The following is a 23,975-nucleotide window of genomic DNA, read 5'->3' as shown; positions in this document are numbered from 1 at the left end:
TCAATCCCCAGCACAAAAACAAAACCCAAACAAAAAGACAGTTGAGGGCTGGAGATGTGGCTCAAGCGGTAGCGCGCTCGCCTGGCATGCGTGCGGCCCGGGTTCGATCCTCAGCACCACATACAAAGATGTTATGTCCGCCGAATACTAAAAAATAAATATTAAAAAAATTCTCTCTCTCTCTCTCTCTCTCTCAAAAAAAAAAAAAAAAAGACAGTTGAATCATGCCACCTCCTTATGACCAAACAGTTGTACTCCTGGGATTTATCTCAGAAAAATTAAAAATTAAGTTCATAGCATTTTCTAATAGCCTCAAACTGGATATAAGCCAGGTGTCCTTTGATGGGTGTATGATTAAATGAGTTGTGGTATATCCATATTGTAGAATAATACTCTGCAACAAAAGGAACAAACTATTGATACATGCAACCTAGATGAATCTCTGGAATATACTGAGTGAAAAAACACAATCTCAAAAGTTACATGATTCTATTTACATAACTTTTTTGGGTGGGGCTGGATTTTTAACCCAGGGCCTCAAGCATGCTAGGCAAGTGCCTTATCACTGAGCTATACCCCTAGCTCCATTTATACAACATTCTTGAAGCGACAAAATTATAGAAATGGAGAATAGATTAGTGGTTGGCAGAGGTTAAGGACAGGGGAAAAGGACTGTGATGGGATAAGATGACAGGGGAATGGGAAAAGGGATTCTTATGGTGATGATATGCTTCTCATCAATGTTAATATATTAGTTGTACTATTGTAGTATAGTTTTGCAGGATGTTCCCACTTGGGGAAACTGGGTAAAGGGTACATGGGCTTGCCCTGTATTTGAAAGACCCCAGCCCAATAACTTTAGGCCCAGTAATAAATCACCAGGGCTTGCTTCCGCACCTGCACAGACGTCAGATGTATTTTTCAGAAAATCAGTTAAGTGAAACCGATTAAAAGGGAAAAACAGGATGGTTGGGAAAGAGCAGAAGAATAGATTCCAGGGCATGCCTGACTAAACAGGGGCTAATAAGCAGGAATAGAAAAAAAACAGAGTGTTCATATGTAACTGTCATATGGTGTAATTCCAGGAACATAAAATGAAAAATAACTTTACCCTTTAGGTAACCTGTATGTTGGGTTCAAAATAACCAATAAGAAACCTGTTGCTTACCGCGCGCGCGAAACCTGCTCCTTGACCCTATAAAAAATTCTGTACCCCAAAGCCCGGTGTGCCAGTTCACCGAAGCTCCGGCTGAGGTTTCGCTGGGCACCCGCAGGCGCCTGTGTATCAATAAATCACCTCTTGCGTTTGCAGCCAGTGCCTCGTGCGTCTTTCTTGGACAGGGAATCGGTGGGTCTTTCATTTGGCGAGCCAGCCAGGAGAACTCCTATAACCCCGTCCGGATCCCTGCCCGAGGAACACCCGATAACCACTGGGAGGTAAGCTGGCCAGTTCGTGTCATTTTGTGTCTCTGTCTGTCTGGTTGTTATCTTGTTATCTGTTCATGCGCAGCGTCTGTACGATTACGCGTAATCGCTCTGTATTCTGGGCAGCTTGAGAAGGAGTTGACGAACTCGGACTTCTCCCCTGCCACCCTGGGAGACGTCCCAGGGGCTCAGGGAGGCCCATCTTGGGGGGCCTCCAATGTTCTGTAGAGTACACTGTACTCGTGGGTGACGGAGGTGACGGTATCCCTCCTCTCCCTAATCCGTCAGGTACGTTCGGTTTGTGCTCGAGCCGCGCAGCGTTCTCTGTGTCCAGTCTGATATTTGTGTCTGTCTTCTTGCCTTTGCCCGAAGCCGCGCAGCGTTCTTTGTGTTTTGTGTCCTGTCTGATTTGTATCTGTCTCCTTGCCTCTGCATTTTCTCATTCCACCTGAGACTAACATGGGACAATCTATAACAACTTTAACATCTCGCTTTGACTTTTCTCAAAGCCCTATCCTCATTATTAAATTAGTGTTAATTGGCTTTAGAGATGGGAACCAAATTTTCAGTCACAAATTTTGACACTCTCAAGGGGACTTTTAAGAAGTCCCCACTCTGCTCTCTTGGGGAAGCTTAGCACTCGAAACAACTGCAAGCAGAGGATGGACTTTTTGGGAGCTGGCTACTAAAAAGTTAGAAGAAAAAAAAAAATGCCTAATGCCTAAGGTCAAACCAAACTGGAGGAACTGATCCTATGGGTGAAAGATAGGATTAAGGGACTCCCAGCAGCTGCCAGAGCCATTTAGCTCTGGGGAGTTCCCTGGGTCCTTATCTACATCTTAAGGATTACGCTACCTCTGTTTACTTAAAAAGAAGGGACACTAAATGCAGTAAAGCCAGTCACACTGGGACCCTTGATTTTACACCTATAGTTGCCTCTACGTGAAAACATCTGGTCCACTCATGGGAAAGTCTATGGTGCCACTGATGGGAGTCATAATTAAATGAAAGTTCAAAACCTGGAGAGATATTTTCTTATCTGGTTGTCTGATTGTTTCTTAGGGATAATCTAGGTTAAATGTGTGTCTTAAAAAAAATAATAATTTTTATTGTAACAATCTGGTATCTGAATGGGTTTCTAAAGCATTGCACTATCTTGCAGTTAAAAGTTGGGTTTAAGCAATTGTTTAGTTTGATTTCAGATAGTTCATGCTAAAAAACTTAAATACTTGGGATAAAAAAAAAAAATTAAAAAGTTTCAATTTTGAACTGGGTAGCCTGAAAAGAAATTAAAACGTTGGTCTGGCTCATAAAAATGACATTAGATAAAATACCAATAGTCTTAGAAATTTTCAAAGCTTAATTTCAGATATATATGGTAATGTGTGGGCAAATTTAATGTAACTCAATGCTGCTTTAGAAACTTCAGAACAAGCAAAGTGGCTTAGAGGTACTAAAGAAATTTCTTCTGATGGTAGAGATCCTATTTCCAGTTTTATATGAACAAGTTTTTCTAGTGTAAAAAGATATAAAATTTTAAATTTTGGAAATTGCTTCTTAAATTTGTATCATAATTTTCAACATCTAAACCTGGAAATATAACTTAAGGTTAAAATGTCTTAGGCCTAAAGTGTCTGCTCAAAATAGCAGTTTTTTTTTTTCCCTGCTCCTTCCAGACCTTGGTCAGGGCTTAAACTGATATGCAAACAGAAGCAGCTTGGAGCTCAGGCCCAAGAAAAAAAAAAAAAAGGGGGGGGGGGGAATAAAAGTGTCTTTTTACCTGAACTCAAACTAGACCAAACCAAGAAATAAATTGTATGGTATTTACTAACTACTGGCCAGTCATCTTTTTTTAGGATTCTTGTTTTTTTTCTTAGATTCTGTATTTTTTTGAGCTCGTGATTCTGATCCTGCAGACCTAGGTTAATGTTTTTCTGATCAGTAAAGTTTTTTTTTAAAAAAAACATTGCAATGGAGATTTCATCTGCGAAAAGCTACGAGGCCTTTATTATTGTTATGTGTGCACACTCTTGTTATGTGTTGTATGTCGGTATGTCTGTATGTGTGTATGTCCATATATCCTACAGTGATATAACAATTGACAGATGAGGAGCGCTCATAAAAAAAAAAAAATTAATTAAAAAATTAAAAATAGATCCAAATATCTTTAATTCACGTGATTCAAACGGTTCAATTTAGATTGGGTAAACAGATAAAAGTAAAGATGTCCTCAAAATTAAGCTTATAAGTTTCTCTAGGTGTTCAAAAAGGCCCTAATAAAATGTTAACTCTGCTTAAATTTAAAAGTTTACAAGTATTGTTTCAAAATGTGAACAAAAGGAGGTTTATGTAATTATGGTGTTATTAATGTGTTCATATCTTCCAGGTATACAAGTCTGTAAGGTAGAAGCTTCAAAAGAACATTATATCAAGCTGGTGTTCTAAAGTTGTATGGTAATTTTAGGCTTAAAAAAAAAAAAAAACATGTTGGAGATTCAATTATATCATTTGTGTTCTATAACTGAACTTGTTATCAATAAGATATGTACGGTTCCATGTTACTTTCTACTCTGAGATACAATTCATGTATTTTTAAGTTAATAAGAGCCTAATCTATGTGAAGGTTTTATTGCAAAACACAAAAGTACATTACTACTTTTCTACAAGAGGTTAAAAGCTTTCAGCCTTTAATTCATGTTTTAGGTGTGATATTATGTTGTGTTAGCTAATGTTCATGTAAACTTGAACAACAATTTATGTAAACTTTGTAAAATGATCAGCTTCAGAACTATAGTACTTGAGATTTATAAAGAGCCCTGCCTTACTTGAAATAAGGCTCTGTCCCATCTCACTACATGTGAAAGTGGCTATGAAAGAAGTAAGCCAGATTTCAGTACAGTTAAAGTTGTGTCCAAAAGTAGGTTTTTGCCAAGATTACTAGGATCTCAAACAGGAAATTATGATGTATAACCCTGCCAGAATTCAAGGTAGCTATTATATAAGCTAAATATGTTTTTACCCTAGTTAGTTTTGTTTTGTAGTTTGCTTATAGATGGTTTAAGGATTGCCTGTTAATGTTTTAAAGAGGTATTGCTTTAAGAACACAACCTGGGTCAACATAAGATAAGGAGTTATCACCTACAGGATAGAGAGATAGACATTAAAGCCCAGTGCTCTTAATATAAGGCTGTTAACTTATTTGCTGGATGTTTAAGATCAAGTTTTTAAAATTAGTTAAATTTAAAAGGCCAAGAAAACCAATATTCGGCTCTTGCCCTCTGAGTCAGTCTGAATCAGGGAATAGGGGACTTCTCCAAAGGGCTCAGCAACTCTAGGCCACATAACCTCCTGAGCAGGGAGATTAATGAGACCAGTGGAGGACAGAAAGCCAATCGGTGCATTTGCTGTAAAGAGGAGGGTCATTAGAAAAGGGAGACATCCCTGATGCTTCTGAGGGAAGCCATATGGTCAAGCAAGGCCTGGATCCATCCTAGCGCAAATGGCACTAGCAGAACTGAAAAGCTGCTATGAAGTTCCCGAGGACTCCCAGGATAACTCAGCTGACTGTAAACAATAGGTAGAAACAAAAGTCAGTTTGACTTGCTTCATCTTAAACACTTAGCAAAGACAGTCAAAGCCAAAGCACAGCTGTTCCTGGACATCTTAAATAATAATAATAGTTAAATGTAACTTCCATAAATAAGTAGACTGAAGGCTACAAAAGAGATTCTTAGACAGAAATGCCTGATAACTGTCAAAGGGACTGCTAGAGTAGTTTTAGTCTAAGGCCTTTATTTCTAGCCAACGCAGGTAGGCTTGATGTTTGCTAATATGGTTATCCAGCCCTAAGTAACAGAATTAAAGATTTCTCTATTAGACACAGAGGTTATACTAGTAAAAGGATTTTGCAGGATCAGATGGCATTAAATTATTAAACTATATCTTAAAGAAAAAGACATCTGTAACCCTACATGTTAGTTGTTGTGTTGACATCCCTGACATTTCTGACAATGTGACAAATATCTTTAAAGATTTACCTGCTCAGATGGAAGCCATGTCCTCAGCAACTTTTTCGTGGAAACAATATCCTAGCTCCTAGTTCCTGGTACTGCCTGATGGAAAACATTGTTAATCTTTGTCTTGGCCATTATACTCATTGGCATATTCCTGTGCTGTGGCATTTATTACTGCATCAATATGGTTCCAGTACTAATAAGTTCTTGTTTCTCTTATAGACCACCCATCACTCAAATGGCCCTCCAGCCTATTACTTCTCAATTAGACTTTCATCATGGACCACTCGATAGACCCGATATTTTTAAGGGGGACTCCAAACTGCTTGCCCCACGCCGTCCCTTTTCAGCCTGAAGAAGCCAGAAAGATTCTCTTCGTCCCCCTTCCTCACAGCAGTAAGGAGTTCCCAAATTTAAAAAAAAATAAATAAATAAAGCCAGATTTAAAGTTAGGTAGTCAGTGTAGTTAGGTAAATCGGGGGTCTAATATCAAGTGACCAAGTCTATCACTGTCTTAGAGAAATCTCTCTCTTCCCTCGCAGAAGTCGTACTACAAAATAGAAGGGGATTAGATCTGTTATTCCTTAGGAAAGGTGGTCTCTGTGTGGTTTTAAAGAAACAATGTTGTTTTTACGCTGACCATACAGGGGTAGTCCGGGAAACTATGGAAAAGGTCACTGAAAGGCTGGCAAAAAAAAAAAAAAAAAATTTGAGGCTCAACAAGGATGGTTTGAACACTGGTTTAACAAATCCCCATGGTTAACTACTTTGCTATCCACCATAGCGGGACCTTTAGTTATTCTGCTAATAATCCTAACGTTTGGACCCTGCATACTCAATAGATTGGTGCAATTCATGAGAGAGAGACTTTCTATAATCCAAACTATGGTTCTAACTCAACAGTACCAGTTGCTTAAACAACAAACAGGGTCACACACAAGCTTAATCCAAGAACCTGAGCAAGCAGAACAATGGATATAAGATTCTATCCATGATAAAGAAAAAGGGGGGAATGAAAGACCCCAGCCCAATAACTTTAGGCCCAGTAATAAATCACCAGGGCTTGCTTCCGCACCTGCACAGACGTCAGATGTATTTTTCAGAAAATCAGTTAAGTGAAACCGATTAAAAGGGAAAAACAGGATGGTTGGGAAAGAGCAGAAGAATAGATTCCAGGGCATGCCTGACTAAACAGGGGCTAATAAGCAGGAATAGAAAAAAAACAGAGTGTTCATATGTAACTGTCATATGGTGTAATTCCAGGAACATAAAATGAAAAATAACTTTACCCTTTAGGTAACCTGTATGTTGGGTTCAAAATAACCAATAAGAAACCTGTTGCTTACCGCGCGCGCGAAACCTGCTCCTTGACCCTATAAAAAATTCTGTACCCCAAAGCCCGGTGTGCCAGTTCACCGAAGCTCCGGCTGAGGTTTCGCTGGGCACCCGCAGGCGCCTGTGTATCAATAAATCACCTCTTGCTTTTGCAGCCAGTGCCTCGTGCGTCTTTCTTGGACAGGGAATCGGTGGGTCTTTCATATTATTTCTTAAAACTACATATAATTCTAAGATTATCTTAAAGGTTTTTGTAAAGTCAGTTATTTTGTACCTGTAACTTAAAGTTGAATGAACAGAATTAAACTATTTAGGAAACTCTGCCACGCGACCGTGCTGGCTTCATGAAAGAAGGTTCCATTCATGAGTAAATGCTAGGGAGTTTTAAATTAAAGAGACAAGACTCTTATTACCTTTAATACCAGCTCGAGGACTGCTTCTCCTAGCTCCCGCCTCCAGCCACCTAATGTGGCATCGAGGTTTACTGAAGAGGCTAGAGAGAGAGAGAGAGAACACGCCAGGGAGTGGGCTTTTATTGGGGAGCAAAAAATTCAAGGGAAAATCCCACCCAATGAAGGTTAGGGGGGCAGCATCCCAAGGTCAGGGGCGACAATTGGTCTTCCGGGCAGTGGCCAGGCACGCCTCTGCACGGACAAGCCCTCAGACCTGGAGAAGGGTGGGGAATAGCTCTGACACAGCTGTGTCTAAGCACCTCTCACCCAGCCAGAGGTAACTCAAATCACATGCGAGGATGGCCTCCCACAGGAAACAAATATTTTTTGAATATCATCAAATCAGACTACACAAGGGCAAACTCATGGAAAACTGCTAGCCATGGTTTCTAAATTTGTGTTTGGGACTTGTCTTTTTGTCTGGCTATTCATGTCCTGATTCCTTTGTTGTTTCTTCTGCTATGGGTCAAAAATAATCCATTCATGTGTTATTTTCAAACCAACAAAATTTTGAACGAAGGCTTGTTTACAGAATAAATGCAAGGGTTTCTTAATGACCCAGAAAATCTGTCTTCCTACTTGTTAAGAGTAAGCAGTATATGGAGAAATGAAATAAATGAAAATAATGTCTTAAGTTAAAATACCTCATTTTGTAATAGTGAAGCCAGATTTAAAGTTAGGTAGTCAGTGTAGTTTGGTAAATCGGGTCTAATATCGAGTAAGATCTAAAATGGAGGCCATGCTGACAATGATTCCGGAAACACAGGACAACTCATGGAATGTTAATGAAGTCCCGGAAAGGCCCTAGGCCAAAGTCCACCCTAAAGAAATGTTAATGGAACCCAGGAAACAGCCCCCAACAGATTTGGAGATAGCCCATCCCAAAGAAGTGATAATGAAGTCCTTCCTGCCCAGATTACTTGTTTGGCCCACCTGTGTCCCAAACCCTTCCCCCTACATTCCATCACCAAAACTATAAAAAGGGGAGACAACTGCACTTCCAGGGATTCCACCTCTTGGGTCCCCTTCTTCCTCCGGGAGAAGTCTTTTCTGCTGTCCTTTAATAAACTTCTAATTTCTACTCTGACCTTGCCTTGCTCTCTGGTGTTATTCTTCAACATTGGGGAAGCAAGGACTCGTCACCGGTCAACAGCTGTAACAATAGGAGCTAACCTATTTTCTCCAAATGTCACTAAACATATATGGAAAGTACATGGAAAATGGTTGAGAAAAATTCTTCCCTCTTGAGCAAAGTAGTCAGCATGGTAAAGACAGGTATATTTATTTCATATGACAGCACATTTCACAGGATATATACAGAATGTCTGTATACCACTGACTTTAATATGGTACTTCTATAAAGTATATAGTTATAAATATTGTATGCCACATAAGCAATAAAATTCTTACATACATATAAACAGAAATCTACTATAGAGAACAAAGAATTCACAAAGAGATTCTTAGTGTCTAAATTCTGCTCTGCTTTGAACAGAACCAGTAAATATTTAATAATACACAGAATAACGGCTAGTTATTTGCAGCATACCTTTAACTTTCATAACTTTGTGCATTTTTTAGCAACTTGCCAAATATAATTTTCCTGACAAGGGCTGGGCTGCTGCTGATATGTATATTTTAGACAGTAGTTTATATCCAATAGGAAACACTGCTCACAGAACTGCAATTGGCACTAGTGAAGTTTACCTAATATTTTGCTAATGGAGAGCAAATACCATGTACACCAGTCACAGATTTAAAGCCACAGTTCAACAAATCCATTCACATTTTGAAGCACACAGCTTATAGTAATACTGCTGTTTCAAAGATACTACTGCTGAAATGATTAGAACCCCCCCCAAAAGCACAATATAAAACAAGAGTTATTTCTAACAGCAAATCCTGGCTGTTAACAGAGAGGATCACTTCTATAAATAAAGTATTTTGATAACATTTGAGCATTTAGAAAAGTGATTTTTCCTAATAGATTTATGTTTTAAGTGCAATGCAGTTTGCTGTGCTTTTACACTTTAAATATTCTTAAGCTATGAACTCTATTTTTTTGTATTCTCCCGAAGCACATCTTTGAAGATTAAATGTGGACATAGGAATTTAGGTGGACATATGCAACTCTTTATATAAAAGAATGTTAATATAAATCTTAATGGGCAAAGATGATTTTAACTCAAACCACAAAACAACTATTGCTCAAGGAGTTTTCTGATTGGTTCACTTAATGATATCAAAATACTACATTCTGTAAAAATTCTGTGTACTTCATAAAATCAATAAAAGCAGATTAGTTGCATACTGGCAGTGCAGGAGACAAAATCCACAGCGAATTTGAGGTATAGCCTCTAAAAAAGCAGCAAAAATGTATTATGTAGCCTTTTAAGGGGGAGAAAACATAGACTGGGATATCCCCAATTCAGAGTACTCGGGGGACAGCTGCTTTCCCTACCAAAAGCAAAGTTCCAGAGCAAAAGCAGCAAATAGAAAAGTGTGGAGGGAAATAAGCAACATATACCCTAATGTGCAGAGAGAAGAGAATACATTTACACTGAACTCCGCGGTATATGCCTTCCCTAAATATAAGGCCATGGTACTTTTTGGAGAGTGCTAGAGTATCTGGCCACATGATTGACCACAAAACATGCTGCTGTCAGCTGTAAGAACCTCCTCCCAGAGAGAAACATGTGGAAAGTAATAAGGGTGTATGTATTTGAAGGGTCGGGTTGTGGCATAATAGAAAATTAGGTTGTGAAGTAAGATTATTATAGTTTGGGGAAGAAAATTAATGAAACATCCAAATTTGCAGTCATCTTTTTGGTAATGATACAGAAAAAAGGACTCTGTTAGAACTTTTAGGTAAAATCTGGTCTGAGTTATATACTAAAATTTAATAGTTTTATTAATATGTAGATTATATATGTGTGTGTATATGTATATACACACATACATATATACATACACACTTTTTTTATTAAATGCCTTTCAAAACTGTCTCAATATAACTTTGGCAGTCTTTGGTAAATACTCATGAATACCAATTTTCAAGAGTATGAAAGGGCTACATGATTCCAGTAAAAGTTGTGTGGACTTTTTTAGATTCTCCAGAGAAGATTGATGAATAATTTCTGAATAAGGACTATTTTCAAAGGTAGTTTTAAGTACTTTTTAGGGCTACTGCTGTCTCAACATATCAAAACTCCAGTTAATAATGAGAAGGATTTTTCCTTATTTCCAATATACACATATTCCAACTTTGTACACATAAAATAGTGGTACTTTAAGAGGGTATCAGTGCACTTAAAAATTCTTATTGCACACAGTGAATGACTAATGCCCAATTTTTTTGGTTCTGTCCTGCCAAAACTAAAAACAAACAAACAAAAAAAAACCCAGCAAAAAACACAAAGCCCTTCTCTATAGTATAATATTATCTTTCTGTAGAGTCCAGTATGTGAGATACCTTAGATGCCAAGGATATGAAAGGATCTGTGGGAGGGCTGGTGCTGGGGGGAAGCAGAGGGCCCGGAGGTGGAGGTGGAGGTCTGGATGGCAACACACAGAAAGAAACATTTGTACTTTTCTTGCAGTCTTCATCAAATGAACCTGGCTGATTATCCATCAAGTCTAGACAAGTTGACTTTGACTTCCCCTGCACACCAAAGTCCTCCTCTTCCTCAAAGGTTACCCATCCTTTTGGGTTACTTGTTTTTACTGCAGACTGGCCCTGCAGATCAAAACTGTCCTTAAAACCATCGAGTGAGGTTGATGGCATGCTTGTATTATGACCAACAGGCATCAGAGAAGGGAAATGACTGTCCATAATAGGCTTTTCTTTGCAGAGCCATGAAGTTGCCTCTGATTCTTGAGATTGGGCTCTAAATGGGTTTCCAGGAGCAGCAGTCCTGTCAGTGAAAGGGTTTGTGCTGGTCAAGCTAGTAAGAAATGGGTTTGGAGAACTTCGCATGTTTTCCTGGGAGTTACTCCGGGCTGGAATTGGAGGCAGTGTTGGCATGCAACTTACAGAACTCAAAGTACTGACATTACTTTGTGTTGCAGAAGGCAACTGAAACAACCTCTTTGGGTCTGGGGTTAGGACAGGTGATGTTTGAACAGAGAGCTGAGCCTTTGATACAGCAAGCAGATTAAATGAAAGATCTTCAAATGGGTCACTCTTTAATGGTGGTTCTTGTTTGATGCCAGAGATTCCATTTGTTTTTACCTGGAAAAGAAAGAGAACAGTGAATAATCAGTTTATATTTATTAATAACACCTATTCTGTTTCAATTATTATTACCTTTTTATGTGTGGGGAAGCAAGCATAGAAATTTAGAAATTAAAAAGTAACTCTGTGTAGTTTGTTACTCTCGTGGTTTTAAAAAGATGGAAACAGCTAAGCTATTATTTTTTAATTGGCTCTTTTTAGTTATACATGACAGAATCCATTTGGATATAATTATACAAGCATGGAATATGTTAAAATCTTATTCTTTATAAACTTTATTTGTAAATAAATCCTCTTATTCATTAAATTCATTTATTTAAATCTCAAAGAAATTTGATATAATTTATTTCATTCATGTAATTTTTGAAATGGTAAGAGACAGAATTATCAAATTTGTTTATACATAGTTCACATTTTAATACAAACTTAAGAAACCCATATTCAGAACTTATGATAAAACTATATAATAAACTTCCAACACCCATCTATAAGGATGATGTGGTTTCATTGTTCTTTTAAAAATATTTTCATTTAAAATTGTTACTATAGAAATTTGACTTTAAGGATGTTAGTTTTGTTTTTTGGTACTGGGGATTGAACTCAGGGGCACCTGGCCACTGAGCCACATCCCCAGGCGTTATTTTGTATTTTATTTAGAGACAGGGTCTCACTGAGTTGTTTAGCACCTTGCTGTTGCTGAGGCTGGCTTTGAACTTGCAATCCTCCTGCCTCAGTCTCCCAAGGTGCTAGGATTGCAGGCATGTGCCACCACACCCAGCCAGAATTATTTTATGGTCATGCAAAGTTTGTACTTTTCCCCTAAATCTCTTTGTGCCTTCTTCACAAAATAGCTAGGTTGGAGTGGAGCCTAGTCATGGGACTCTGAGCAAATTAAGCTATCCCGATGAGGAAAACAACTATCATCCTGGCCTCAGGAGCAACTTAGTTCATCAGGCATTTTATTATTAATTTTCAAAAATAATCCCATATAATTAATAAAACTAGGATAAGTGACTTGGATATATTGACTCATGCCAAATTCAAAGATAAGAAAAACAAAATCCCAGGTTGGAAAATACATGGAAGGGAGAATTTCACTCAAGACTTGCAATGTAACAAAATGGAGCACTAGTAAAAAGGAATTTAGAAAGCTATCAAAGTAACTACCTTCTCATGAAATACACTGGGGAAAGAGCAGCAGACCCTATAAAATGTAATTGCATATTATAAAAACACTAGCTTAGTGCTTAATAATAGGGAAAGATGTTCACCCGTAAGAGAAAATGGTATGGATAACCCCCTAAGTGAATAACTTTCAAATATCTCCTTTATTCAGTGGTCCCAGAACATAGTTTATAATTAAATGAACAAGTATATTTTTCTTCAAACTTAATATGACAAGAAATTTGTACCAAAGGGTTATGAGACACTAAACTGTATTCTACATATATTAGAGAAAAGCAGACTTATACAGGAAAATGGAGTTGACAGGAAAGTTATAGTCATTGTAAAATTACATTAACTCTATATTACTAATAATCTCTGGATTGTTTGTGATAAATAGAACAAAATGGAAGTATTTGATTGGGACTGGGACAAACTGTCCTGTGGCAGATAAAACAGTCTACCATGTAGACATTACAGGAAAGGAGAACTTCATGCTTTGCACAGCTTAGAACCAACTATAGGCACCTGCCAAATAAATACTACACACACATTTCTTTATTTTCATATACTGAAAATTTTTATTTTAAAGTAAGTTTAAAGATAATTTGATAGAAGCTCATTTTCCAATCAAGTTTGAAATAACAATGAGAGCCACACCATCATTCATTCATAGGATTAATTTATAATCAAAGCAGGATTTGTGATGACAACATTAAATCCAGTGGTATTTCTAGAGAAAGGTGTTGGAAGGATCTTTAATTAGTCTTATTATAATGTTAACTTTTATATTTCTAAATCACCAATTCTTCCTTACTGAAACTAATTTTGTTACTAGAACTATTAAAAATACTTCCCAAAAGAAAGCTAAGCTTAGGAAAAAATTGAATTTCGTGTTTACATAATTATGTCATTGTTAAAACAATGAGTGTGATTTTGCCAAATAGGCTTTCATATACCTAAAGTTTACTTTCTTGAAATTACACTGTTTAGTTTTGTTAATTTTCATAAAAAAGAAGCAAAAAGTGATAAAGCATTAGCAAGAACATCTAAAATGGTTCCTAAAAATCCAAAATACTAAGAAAAAGAAAAGACAGGTTTATGGTATGATAATAGAATTCATTAACGTGGACAGGTAGTTTTAAAAATGGGTGAAACTTTAGATGTATGAAGCAACAAATTCATACATCTAATGTGCTAAGACAGATGAAAAGCACATGTAAGATTGATAAATAGTCAGATACCTGTTACCCTGATGGTTGCTCCTGCTTTGAGAAAGGGAACACAGACATCAAAGGAAAGAGTTAGGAGGACAATTTGAGACCAATCAGCAACCCTAACAAATCAGTCTTCAAAATACTTTATAGTTTCATGTTACATACAGAATTCAAGAGCATTAATATTTGCAGGTTATAGCATAAGTTCAAAAGAAAATTCTAATTCCTTTTGTTATTTTGTTGAATTATGACCCAAACTTTAACTTTTGTCTTAAGTTGATTACTAACCAGTTTTTTTTTTTTTTTAATTCTACAAAGCTTTTCAGAGCTCTAAAATATTTTAAACAGCCTGTTATGGACTGAATGTTTACTATTTTAAACAGCCTGTTATGGACTGAATGTTTACTATCACCACCCCCAAAATTTGTATGCTAAAGCTCTAACCTCCCCCACCTTCCCCTCCACCTTGTGATGGCATTTGGAGGTAGGGCCTTTGGAAAGTAATAAGGGTTAGTCCAGGTCATGAGGTTGGAGCTCCTTTGATGGAATAGTGAGTGACCTTGTGCCAAGAGGACACCAAAGAGACTGTGCACGTGTCCATTCCCCCCACCCCTCTTCTTCAGGCACATAGTTTAAGGAAAGACCATGTAAGCACACAAAAGAAGGTAACTGTCAGTAAGCCAAGAAGAAAACCCTCACCACAATCCCACCATGATGACACCATGATCTTGAACTTCCAACCTCCAGGACTGTGAGCAATAAATTCCTGTTGTTTAAACCAGTCAGTCCATCTACAGTACTTTTTACAACAGCATAAGAACACCAGGATATAGCCTTAGGATAATCTATGGGTGTCATAATTATCATTATTAGAGATGCAACTTTGCAAAAGCACTATACCACTGAAAATTAGCAGTCATTTAAAAAAAGTAGGTCAGGATCCAGGTTTATTTTATGTTTCTAAAATGTCTTGAGGGGTGATACCATCACTAATTCATTTCATAATTTATTAATTTTAAGGCATAAGAAGTAATAACTATCTTATTTTTGTTGCTTAAAATTAAATCATAATGTTTCTATAATTTAGGAGTATTTTTAAAATCTAGTACTCTTGAGAAACTTGGGGTGAATCTTCCCCTATACATAAAAAGATTATCTTATTTTCATCTTACTTTATATTTTTTTGGTGCTGGGGATTTAATCTTGGGGTGCTTTTTATCAGCTACATCTCCAGCCCTTTTTATTCTGAGATAGGGTCTTGCTGAGTTGCTATGGCCTTGCTAAGTTGCTGAGGCTGGTCTCGAACTTGTAATCCTCCTGCCTCAGACTCCCAAGTCACTGGGATTACAGGCATGTGCCACTGCACCTGTCAGAAGATTATCTTATTTTTAAACAGCAAAACTAATCTTGACAATATGGAGACACCATCCTTAAATCTATTACATACTTTACAGTCTCCTCTTTACCATTGCCCTGATGATCTTGGAGTCATGTATATCGGCTCTGGCACTGATAAGAGAGTAGAAACAGGATTACATTAAGATATACAGGGCAGAGATTTTCTACTTTATTTCTTCCCTCACTGTCAACTATCACTTACTATTGGATTTCCTTATTTCTGGCTCTTAGCTCATTATCGGATGACTGAGTACAGGAAGTCAGTAACATACATGAGGCATTTTTATGCTGTGTAAAGGGCATATGACATATTATATTATATCATATTATATTATATTATATATTTGTTTAGGGTAAGAGAAGCTTTTCTATATTAGAGAAAAATTCTACATATTTTATATATATATATATATATATATTAAATTAGCGAAAAAGTATATCAGAAAAATTAGAGAGTCAACAAACATTTTAGTAAAGGTTGGGTCAAGTATGTGTTTGTTTTAAATTCATTATTGACTGAGAGCAAGATTAATAAATACTTAAAAAATTACTAAATGTTCATTCTAAAACTCTTTCATACCATTGCCAAAATGCCACATTTCTTATAAATATCTCACCCTTGTCAATATTGAAAAATCTTGCATATTTTTCAAGTTATAGCTACTTCAGAGAATTTTTAAAATGTGTATTATTTTCTGAATGGTATTATTCCTATGGCTAAAAACTAGAAAGGTAAAAAGCCACACCCACCCCTCCTTTTGAACCCCCAAATTATACATTCCCTGAGGAAACCGCAACCACTTTGTGATCCTTCACAAAGATAGTCTACACATAATAAAACCTCCAACCCTCAAAAAAGGAAATATGTTTCTGTGTATATAGTGTTCAGAGGAATTTAATATCAATGACTCAGGCAAAAGAAACTTTAGAATCTGTAATAATCATGTTTGTCATTTTTGATGAACTGACTATAACAAATTTTGAGAACAAAATCTACCAAGCCACATACAAACCATGGGCTGTCAGTCATCAAATTAAATCACCATACTAGTTTCGATGAAAACCAGAAATCAAAACAGTGGGAAAATGGTGCTTGGTGGTTATTGGCACGTTCCTACTGCACTCCTGTGTGCCACAGATGAATTGCAATCTTCCTGGACAGTTTGACTTTTGAAGTTTCTCTGCACAGTACTGCATCTGTCTTCACATTACATAGTGTTAGGAATTAATGTGCACTTGTACTCTATTTTAGGCTAGAGGCCCTAAAACAGTAAGAGCTCGCAGTGGCTAGCTTGATTTGCCCTCCAATTACATTTTAAAATACAATAGTATACATTACAAGGGAGTGAGAAAAAAAGTTGTGTTCATTAGAAGAGAGTGACAGAGGGAAAATAAGTGGATATATATTCTTTGAAGGGTTTCTACCATTATTAAATATTTTTAGTATCCTCAATTTTCTGAAGTTAAAAAAAAATGTGGAGGTAGCTTATTTTAATTTTTAAAATATTTTTCTCTAGTATATATGTATCCTTTTGTAAATGTGACTGCCAACTGCTAATGATATCCAGATTGTTTTGAGTCTTTACTTTAGTATCTTTTTTTCACCATGTAAAAATACAAGAAGCCATTAGCTTCTGGCAACTAACTGGGTATATTCATATTGTATAAAAATAAATGCGAACTACTATATATCAATATGCTTAAGGGACACTGCAATTTTTTTGTATTTGGGGTCTTTCCAAAGTTTGGAAGCAGATTTTTAAAACTTTATACATTTCCTTGGCCTCGATGACATTTTTCAAGTTAAGAATTTATATATGACAAAAAAAAAACCCATAAAATATGCACCTGTTAAATTTCATTTTAACAATTTTATTTATATGTGTATAACAAATAAGAAAATTGAAAGTTCAATTTATTTGATTATATTTATATAAAATAATTTTGTATATATCCACCAGAAGTCTCTCCAATGTGAGAGAACAAAGAATCTCTCTGATCATACGATTTTTAACCCACTAAGGCAATGGCACTGTTTTCTGAGAGACACCAATGAGATGATTTATTATTTTGATGGTTTTTAACAAGCACAAACCATCTAAACTGATCTAATATGACTAACTGAAATACCTTATGAACCCCAGTGACAGCTACAATGCAGAAAAGAATTACTGCTTACATCAAAAGGAACTAGAAATTATTTTCCCTGTATTGGAAATTATCCACCATGTTAATGGCCAATCTCTCTTCAGGAAGTGAAAGCCCAAAGTAATTTATGATTGTGAGCAATGAGAAAAATAAAAATGTTCTTGTTCATCCCAATTTATTAACTATTGAAAGTAAATTATGCATTTTTAAAAGTCATGAAGTTTTAACATTAACATGAGAAACTACTTGGAAATACCCCAAAGAACCTGGTTTAGGAATGCTCTGAGAATTTTTAATCTAAGCAGTGTCTGAAAAATAACTTTAAAATCCCCAAATAACCAGAACATACATTTGTTATGTGACTAATCTGAGATGTCAAATGACATTTATTTGGTAAAGTCATTAACACAGGATGCTAATACCAAATGGCAAAAATGAAAACTCTTATGTAATTCTTAAAAAAAGTTAATGATTAGAATAACTGTGTTCTAAGTGTATACACCAAAGATAATAATTTGTTTAATAATGAGACTTACTTGCAGCTGTGGAGAAGATTCTGAAGGCAAGCTATGGGAAGACCTGCTCCGTGGTGGGGGTTGTGGTGGGGTTTCCAAATTTGGCTGGGGGCCAGACTGAAGCATAGGTGCTGCCAAGGGGACAAGAGGCTCTTGCAACTTTTGAGCAGGTGCAGGCAGAGAAGGCTGTGGAGGAAAAGCAGCCTGAGGCTTCAGTGGTTCTGGAAGGAGAGCTGAGCCTGAAACACCAATGATTGTCAGAAGTTAGCTCTGTTCTAGAAAACCATGGTTTGTCTTTCCTTGGTGAAAAGTTAGGAGGACATTCCAGTTGTTATTCCCTCTTGCCCCAACAAATAGCTCATTTCTATTGGCATGAAGAAGAAAGTATATCCCTATTTGAGTAAGTTGTGGAACGTGGCAGGTAACAGAAGGGGAAAGAAAAAAAGTGAAAGGAAAAAGTACAAAACTGGGATTTCTGATATAGTATCTACCTTTCGATGTGTCCAGTGGCTTGCTTTGGCTTTCAGGGGTCAGTCTTCCAGCAGATGCCCGAGCATGGCTCTGTGGGGCACTTATAACTCCAGCACGTGGAGGAATTGTCTGCAGTGGGAAATATAACACTTAAGACATTTATTTATTTTCAACAGGTAAGATTTTTGTGAAAATGTCTGCTTTTTCATCTCATTTGTTCTCCTTTCTGGTATTAATCTCTGTCTTGTCATTTTAATTATTCTCTACTTATCGTCACATACATTAATAAATTTTAAAATCTTCATGGAAGAGACTGAGACAATGCTAATGTATATGAGGAGATAGAGAGATATATACCTGAGCTACTAGAGACTTCAGAAAACTTCACCCTGAGATTTTTTTTAACACAGAAGTAAAACTCTTTACCAACTAACTCAATAATCCACATTAAATACATTAGAAGATACAATGGTGGAAAATATATTTTTCTATTTTCATGTTTGCTGAGGGCTCTAAGCCCACAATACTTATTTTAAGCAAGTTAATATGAACTTTCAACTCCACAAAAATTCTGACTTTCCTTCCCAATTCTTACAGTATTAAATAAAATTTTAAAAGTTCTGTGGAAGTGTGGTAGTGGAGTCAGTGCATGGCAATTTTTCCTTTTTGAAATACAGTGTGTAATAGATATCTTTAGGTATATTCTACAGGCATTTTAATTCAGAGAGTAATATTGCATAGAGAAAATCACCTTCAGATTGTCAAATAGATAGCTACAACAGAAAAGGCAAAAAATTCTATATTCATGTGAAGTAGTTCCCTAGGTTCCCACAACCTTCATTTCTAGGTATCGTGATAGCTCTAGGTTCTCCACTCATCAAATAGGGATCACTCTACTACACGGGCCAAAGTTATTGATTATTGGTTTCTGTTCCTGTTTCTCTTGCTTTTTGATTGCTTGTTATAGACCAAAGGAAATTTTCATTTGGATAAATAATGGGCAAATTATGTGTAAAACAGAACACATGCTAAAAATACAGAATGCCGTAGATTCATAAAGGAGGGAAAAAACCTTGAAAACTACTTGTTTTTCAGAACAGTTTTAGTACCCAATTCGGTCATATTTTTTTCCTGCTAACTAAAATCCTTCTTATTGAAGGATGGTCTATGTAGGCATTAATTACTTAGATAACATGATAAGTAGCTGACCAAAATATCACCTTCTCATACACTTAAAGATGAAGATATTTAATATGATAAAATAGTTAAGTATATCACTTTTATCCAAGTAATAAAGTTTGTTTATTTCAAAAAACGTGGAAACAATGTTAAGAGTTGGAAGCTACCTTGGAGATCATCAATTTCCTTACTTTAAGAGTTAAGGAAACTGAGGCCTTGAAGAGTCACATGATTTCTCCAAGGTAAGAAAACTGAATAGTAGCAAATTGGGATTCAAAACTGAGATCCTCTGGCTCTGAGGCTAGGTGTTACCTACCGGTCTGGCTGCACCATATCCAGCAGGTCCTGGGCCTGCAAGTCCTGCTTGAGGTGGAGGCTGATTCCGTCCTAGAACAAAGACGGGCATCATATATTTAAGTGTAAAAATAACAAAAAGAACTAGAAACCATGTACTTATATTCCAAGTGTCTATTTCATGGTCCAGTTTTAAGAGTAAGTAACTATATTTAAGTGTTTTTACCTATATTATCTTTCCGTGTTGTTCCAGGACTTTTGGGTGCTTTGAAGCAGGAAGGAAAAAAAAATTAGTCATAAATAAATAATAAAATAATATTGTATAATATCAATTGGTTGTTCTACTTCATTACCAGCAGAGAGTACTTAACAAAGTACTTAGCTTTGGTCAAGGATGTGGGTATTACTGGTCCTAAATGAAATACTCCAAAAGAGAAAAATTAATAAGAGAGAACTTTATAAGAGACAAGAGTAGCTGTCTGAAGCTTCACTCGCCGGTTCACTTTAAGGCAATAGTCCTCACAGAGCTCTCTGTTCGTGAACCTTGAGAACACAGGGTAGCTGCATGAATGGTCACAAGCAGTGGCCATTGAAACTGCCTCTCCTCAGAGCTTGGCAGACAAATGGCTCCTGAGCAGTAGGCAGGGCTGTCTTTTTCAAGTTACACTAGTGGTTCCTCATGGGGCTTCATGTTGTATTACTGTACATAAAGTTATGATGAGAACTTCTGGATTCACAGCTAAATTGTATGAGACAGAAGGCAGGCATATATGTGTCATATTACCAAATATCTGCCTGTAGAATATGGCGTTAAAATGTGGTTTAAACTTACTAGAAAGTTAAAGGATGAAATGAAAATTACTCATGGGGACAAAAGGAGTAGAGGGGTTAGCAAGCAGCCTCTTAGATTTATTTTCCTTTTTGAAAAGCAATTCAAGTGTAATTGTTACATAAAACATATCAGACCTTTAATAACTAATCTTAACAAAAGGTCTCTAATCTTAATAATATTTTAAACAAATCTTGCTCAGTACCAATGTACATAGAAATACATGTTTTCTGAAACCATCCACAAAATACTATATTCTTGGACCTTAATTAATGGGTTTAATTATATTTACTAATTTTTAAAACTTTGGATTAGTGAAGAATGTTACTGAGCATTTGGCATATTCCAAAAAATATTTTTGAAGGCATTCTTTTAAGTGGTTAATTTCACAACCTAAATATACATGAAATAATTAAACAAGAGCACAAATAATATATAAATCTTGGGGAAATTAAGAAGATAGCTATTAGAAACATACACACAACACAGAATGAAAAGCAAAGAAGTACAAGGTATACATAAGGAGGGAGAGTGGAAGTTTACAATTGGACTAAGAAAAGATTCATGTGCCTTTAAACACTGGAGGGCTGACATTTAGAAATAAAATGAGAGAACCATTTCTATAATGCAAAAGTCTTGTTACCTTCCATCTCTCTCCTAGCTACCCCAGGACTGGGAGGGGCTCCAATACCTTTTCAAAGAAAGAACAAAAACTATATATTGTTCAGGGCCCACAGCACAAAATGAAAGGCAGGTACACAATTAGTTTTGCACAAAGGCTCTTTTATTACTTTAAATCTTACACAGCTAGGTAAGCACTCTGCCACTAAGCTACATCCCTGGCCCCCAAAGTGAAAATAATGATGCTGAGCCCAAAACTCAATTCTCCCTTTCTTCAAATCAAGGAATAAGGCTCAGTGGAGGAGTACTTGCCTAGCATGCACAAAGTACTGTGTTTTATCTTCAGCACTGCAAACACAAAACAAAACCCCTAAACTCTAACAATAAAAGTGGGGTAACAACTTTCTTTTTTATATCTGAGATTATCTGCATTAGGGAATCAAACAATATGTTTATTGAAAGCCTTTTTTTGAATTATCTCATTTTTTATATCCAGAGTTAAATCACTAATATAAGCTGTAATATTTCACAATAACAAAGGGGAAAAAAAGCCAGGCGCAGTGTTGTGCTCTTGTAATCCCAGAGGCCCGGGAGACTGAGTCAGGAGGAACACAAGTTCAAAGCCAGCTTAAGCAATGGCGAGGTAACTCAGTGAGACCCTGTCTCTAAATAAAATACAAAATAGGACTGGGGATATGACTCAGTGGTTGAGTGCCCCTGAGATCAGTCTCCAGTAACACCAAAAAAAAAAAAAAAAAAACAAAGGGAGGGAGGGATGCGGGGGGAATCTGAAATAAAGTTTTAACTTATTTATGTTTTGGGTACAGGGGATTGAACCCAGAGGTGCTTTACCACTGAGCCACATCCCTAATCCTTTTTTTATATTTTTATTTTGAGACAGGGTCTCAAGAAGTTGCTTAAGGCCTTGCTAATCTGCTGAGGCTGGTCTCTAACTTTTGACTTTCCTGCCTCAATCTCCTGAACTGCAAGGATAACAGGCATGCACCACCATGCACAGCTAACTTAAAAGAATAGAAGTTTGGAGCCATTTTTAATTGGGGGGTATTAATGTATTCACCTTGACTGTTATCAAACAAATCTAAAATATCTCTCAATAATAGGGATCAAACTCTAAAACATTAATGAACCAAGATGCATACATAACAATTGTAAATGGTTACCTCCAAATTCTTTTCTAGCAGGTGCAGGACTCCTAGCCCCTTATAGTTCGTAAGAAATATGCAGCAGAAAGGAAATGACATTAAATAAAGAATTGACATGTCAGGATTAGCTAGAGTATTCATGATGTCAAGTGTCAGGAATTATACATAGTTATCTAGATACTATTAAAAAGCTTTTGTTCAGTGCACATATTCATAAGAATTAGAGTAACAACACTGTAACTGCATATACTGGCCAAATTATATTGTTATATTGTATGCAAGACAAATATATAACAACAAATCCCATCATTATGTACAACTATAATGTCCAATAAAAATGTGGGGAAAAAAGGAACATTTAAACAAATACATAAAACTTTATTATTAAATAATATGCATGCTCTTTAGTTATAACCATGCAACTTATAGAAATTAGTCAATTTTAATGAATTTATAAAGCCAGAAATGAGGATTTTTTAAAAACTAAAGCTAGTTTTACTTACGAACAATTTTTATGTCTGACTACATCAACTTAGCAAAACCAAAACAAATACATTTTGAACACTAGTAAGAAGGCAGTTCTGAAAACATGCTGGAGGAATTTACTTGGTAAAAAATGTTTTACTTGTTTTGACGCACCTACCGTGTTCTTTTGAGAAAAGCTGTAGCAGTAACAACAATGATGAAAAACAATAAAACTAGAAGCCTGAGATATGAAAAGATGCAGAACATTTTAAAATAAAGTGGAGTAAAATTTCAAATTTTAGCAGAAATGAAAATAAAGTGGTTAGTTACCTGAAGGTGGAGGTGGTCTCTGTGGAGGGGCAGGACGTGTGGGAGGAGCAACTGGGCGAGGAGGGGGTGGCCGCTTGGGCTCTAAAGTCTGAGAAGAATCCTTCTGCTGTGATTGGGTTGCAGGCTGAGTGTCAACAGGAGAACCTGAAGAAAGTACAGTAGGTAAGAAGATCAGGTGACAAGTGGGCTATGGCAGAAAGGAATGTACTTCATAAATATATATTAAAATGTCCTATTTTGCTAACTTAAAAAATTTATATATGAACATAGAGAAATGATACCCATTTTCAGTATGAATTAAAAAAAAAAAAAGCACTCAGGTCTACCATTAAACTTCCCTTTGGTACCACAGCCACAATGATACTAATTCTATAATATTGACTTCTTATCTAGGCCCAGGTGTTAAAAGCTGATTTATTAAGTGACCCTATTAAGAAGTACAAAGTATTAGTTAAGTCATGGGAAGTCTGTTGGCCAGTAGAGAAAAAGAATGAAAGGCCCAAACAGTTATGGATTCTTATCAGAACAATAGAAAATCATCAACTGTAAGACACAGACAATGCTAACCCCATAGAAAAAGAATTAAGAAAATTTTCATCTTGTGGCATCAATGACAATGAGTTTCCTTTTCATTGAAAATTTATCATCTGCAAATTTTCCTCTTTTGTATGCAGGTACTCATCATATAGGCACAAGAGTTAGGCAATAGGCTCTCTAAAATC

General features: G+C 36.4%; 1 protein-coding gene and 1 long non-coding RNA gene across 9 annotated transcripts in view; one reads left to right on the top strand and one right to left on the bottom strand.

Moving 5' to 3' along the window:
- Positions 1–202: 202 nt before the first annotated feature.
- On the top strand, positions 203–6,927 carry LOC139706695 (uncharacterized). Of its 2 annotated transcripts, XR_011708297.1 has the most exons (3): positions 831–1,437; positions 3,812–3,879; positions 5,661–6,927. It is a non-coding gene; the product is annotated as an uncharacterized lncRNA (long non-coding RNA). The 2 variants fall into 2 exon arrangements; XR_011708298.1 differs by lacking the exon at positions 3,812–3,879 and having other exon boundaries at positions 203–1,437.
- A 1,563-nt stretch (positions 6,928–8,490) lies between these two features.
- Synj1 (synaptojanin 1) overlaps positions 8,491–23,975 on the bottom strand; it is an 87,517-nt gene continuing 72,032 nt past the window's right edge. Inside the window, exons 24-32 of one of the 7 annotated variants that reach the window (XM_071615085.1) lie at positions 23,254–23,397; positions 22,477–22,515; positions 21,318–21,365; positions 20,072–20,110; positions 19,868–19,938; positions 18,393–18,501; positions 17,923–18,140; positions 13,868–13,891; positions 11,381–11,456 (exon numbers count right to left, since the gene is read on the bottom strand). In XM_071615085.1, the coding sequence (XP_071471186.1) occupies positions 13,871–13,891; positions 17,923–18,140; positions 18,393–18,501; positions 19,868–19,938; positions 20,072–20,110; positions 21,318–21,365; positions 22,477–22,515; positions 23,254–23,397 (689 nt within the window). In that variant the 3' untranslated portion in view covers positions 11,381–11,456; positions 13,868–13,870. Of the gene's footprint in view, positions 11,457–13,867; positions 13,892–15,287; positions 15,350–17,922; positions 18,141–18,392; positions 18,502–19,867; positions 19,939–20,071; positions 20,111–21,317; positions 21,366–22,476; positions 22,516–23,253; positions 23,398–23,975 lie in introns of all 7 variants that reach the window. The other 6 variants (XM_071615086.1, XM_027929186.3, XM_071615087.1 and 3 more) reach the window with 6 other exon arrangements.

This window comes from Marmota flaviventris, chromosome 8 (assembly GCF_047511675.1).
Source record: "Marmota flaviventris isolate mMarFla1 chromosome 8, mMarFla1.hap1, whole genome shotgun sequence".
NCBI lineage: Eukaryota > Metazoa > Chordata > Mammalia > Rodentia > Sciuridae > Marmota > Marmota flaviventris.
This window is presented reverse-complemented; position numbering and strand designations above follow the sequence as displayed.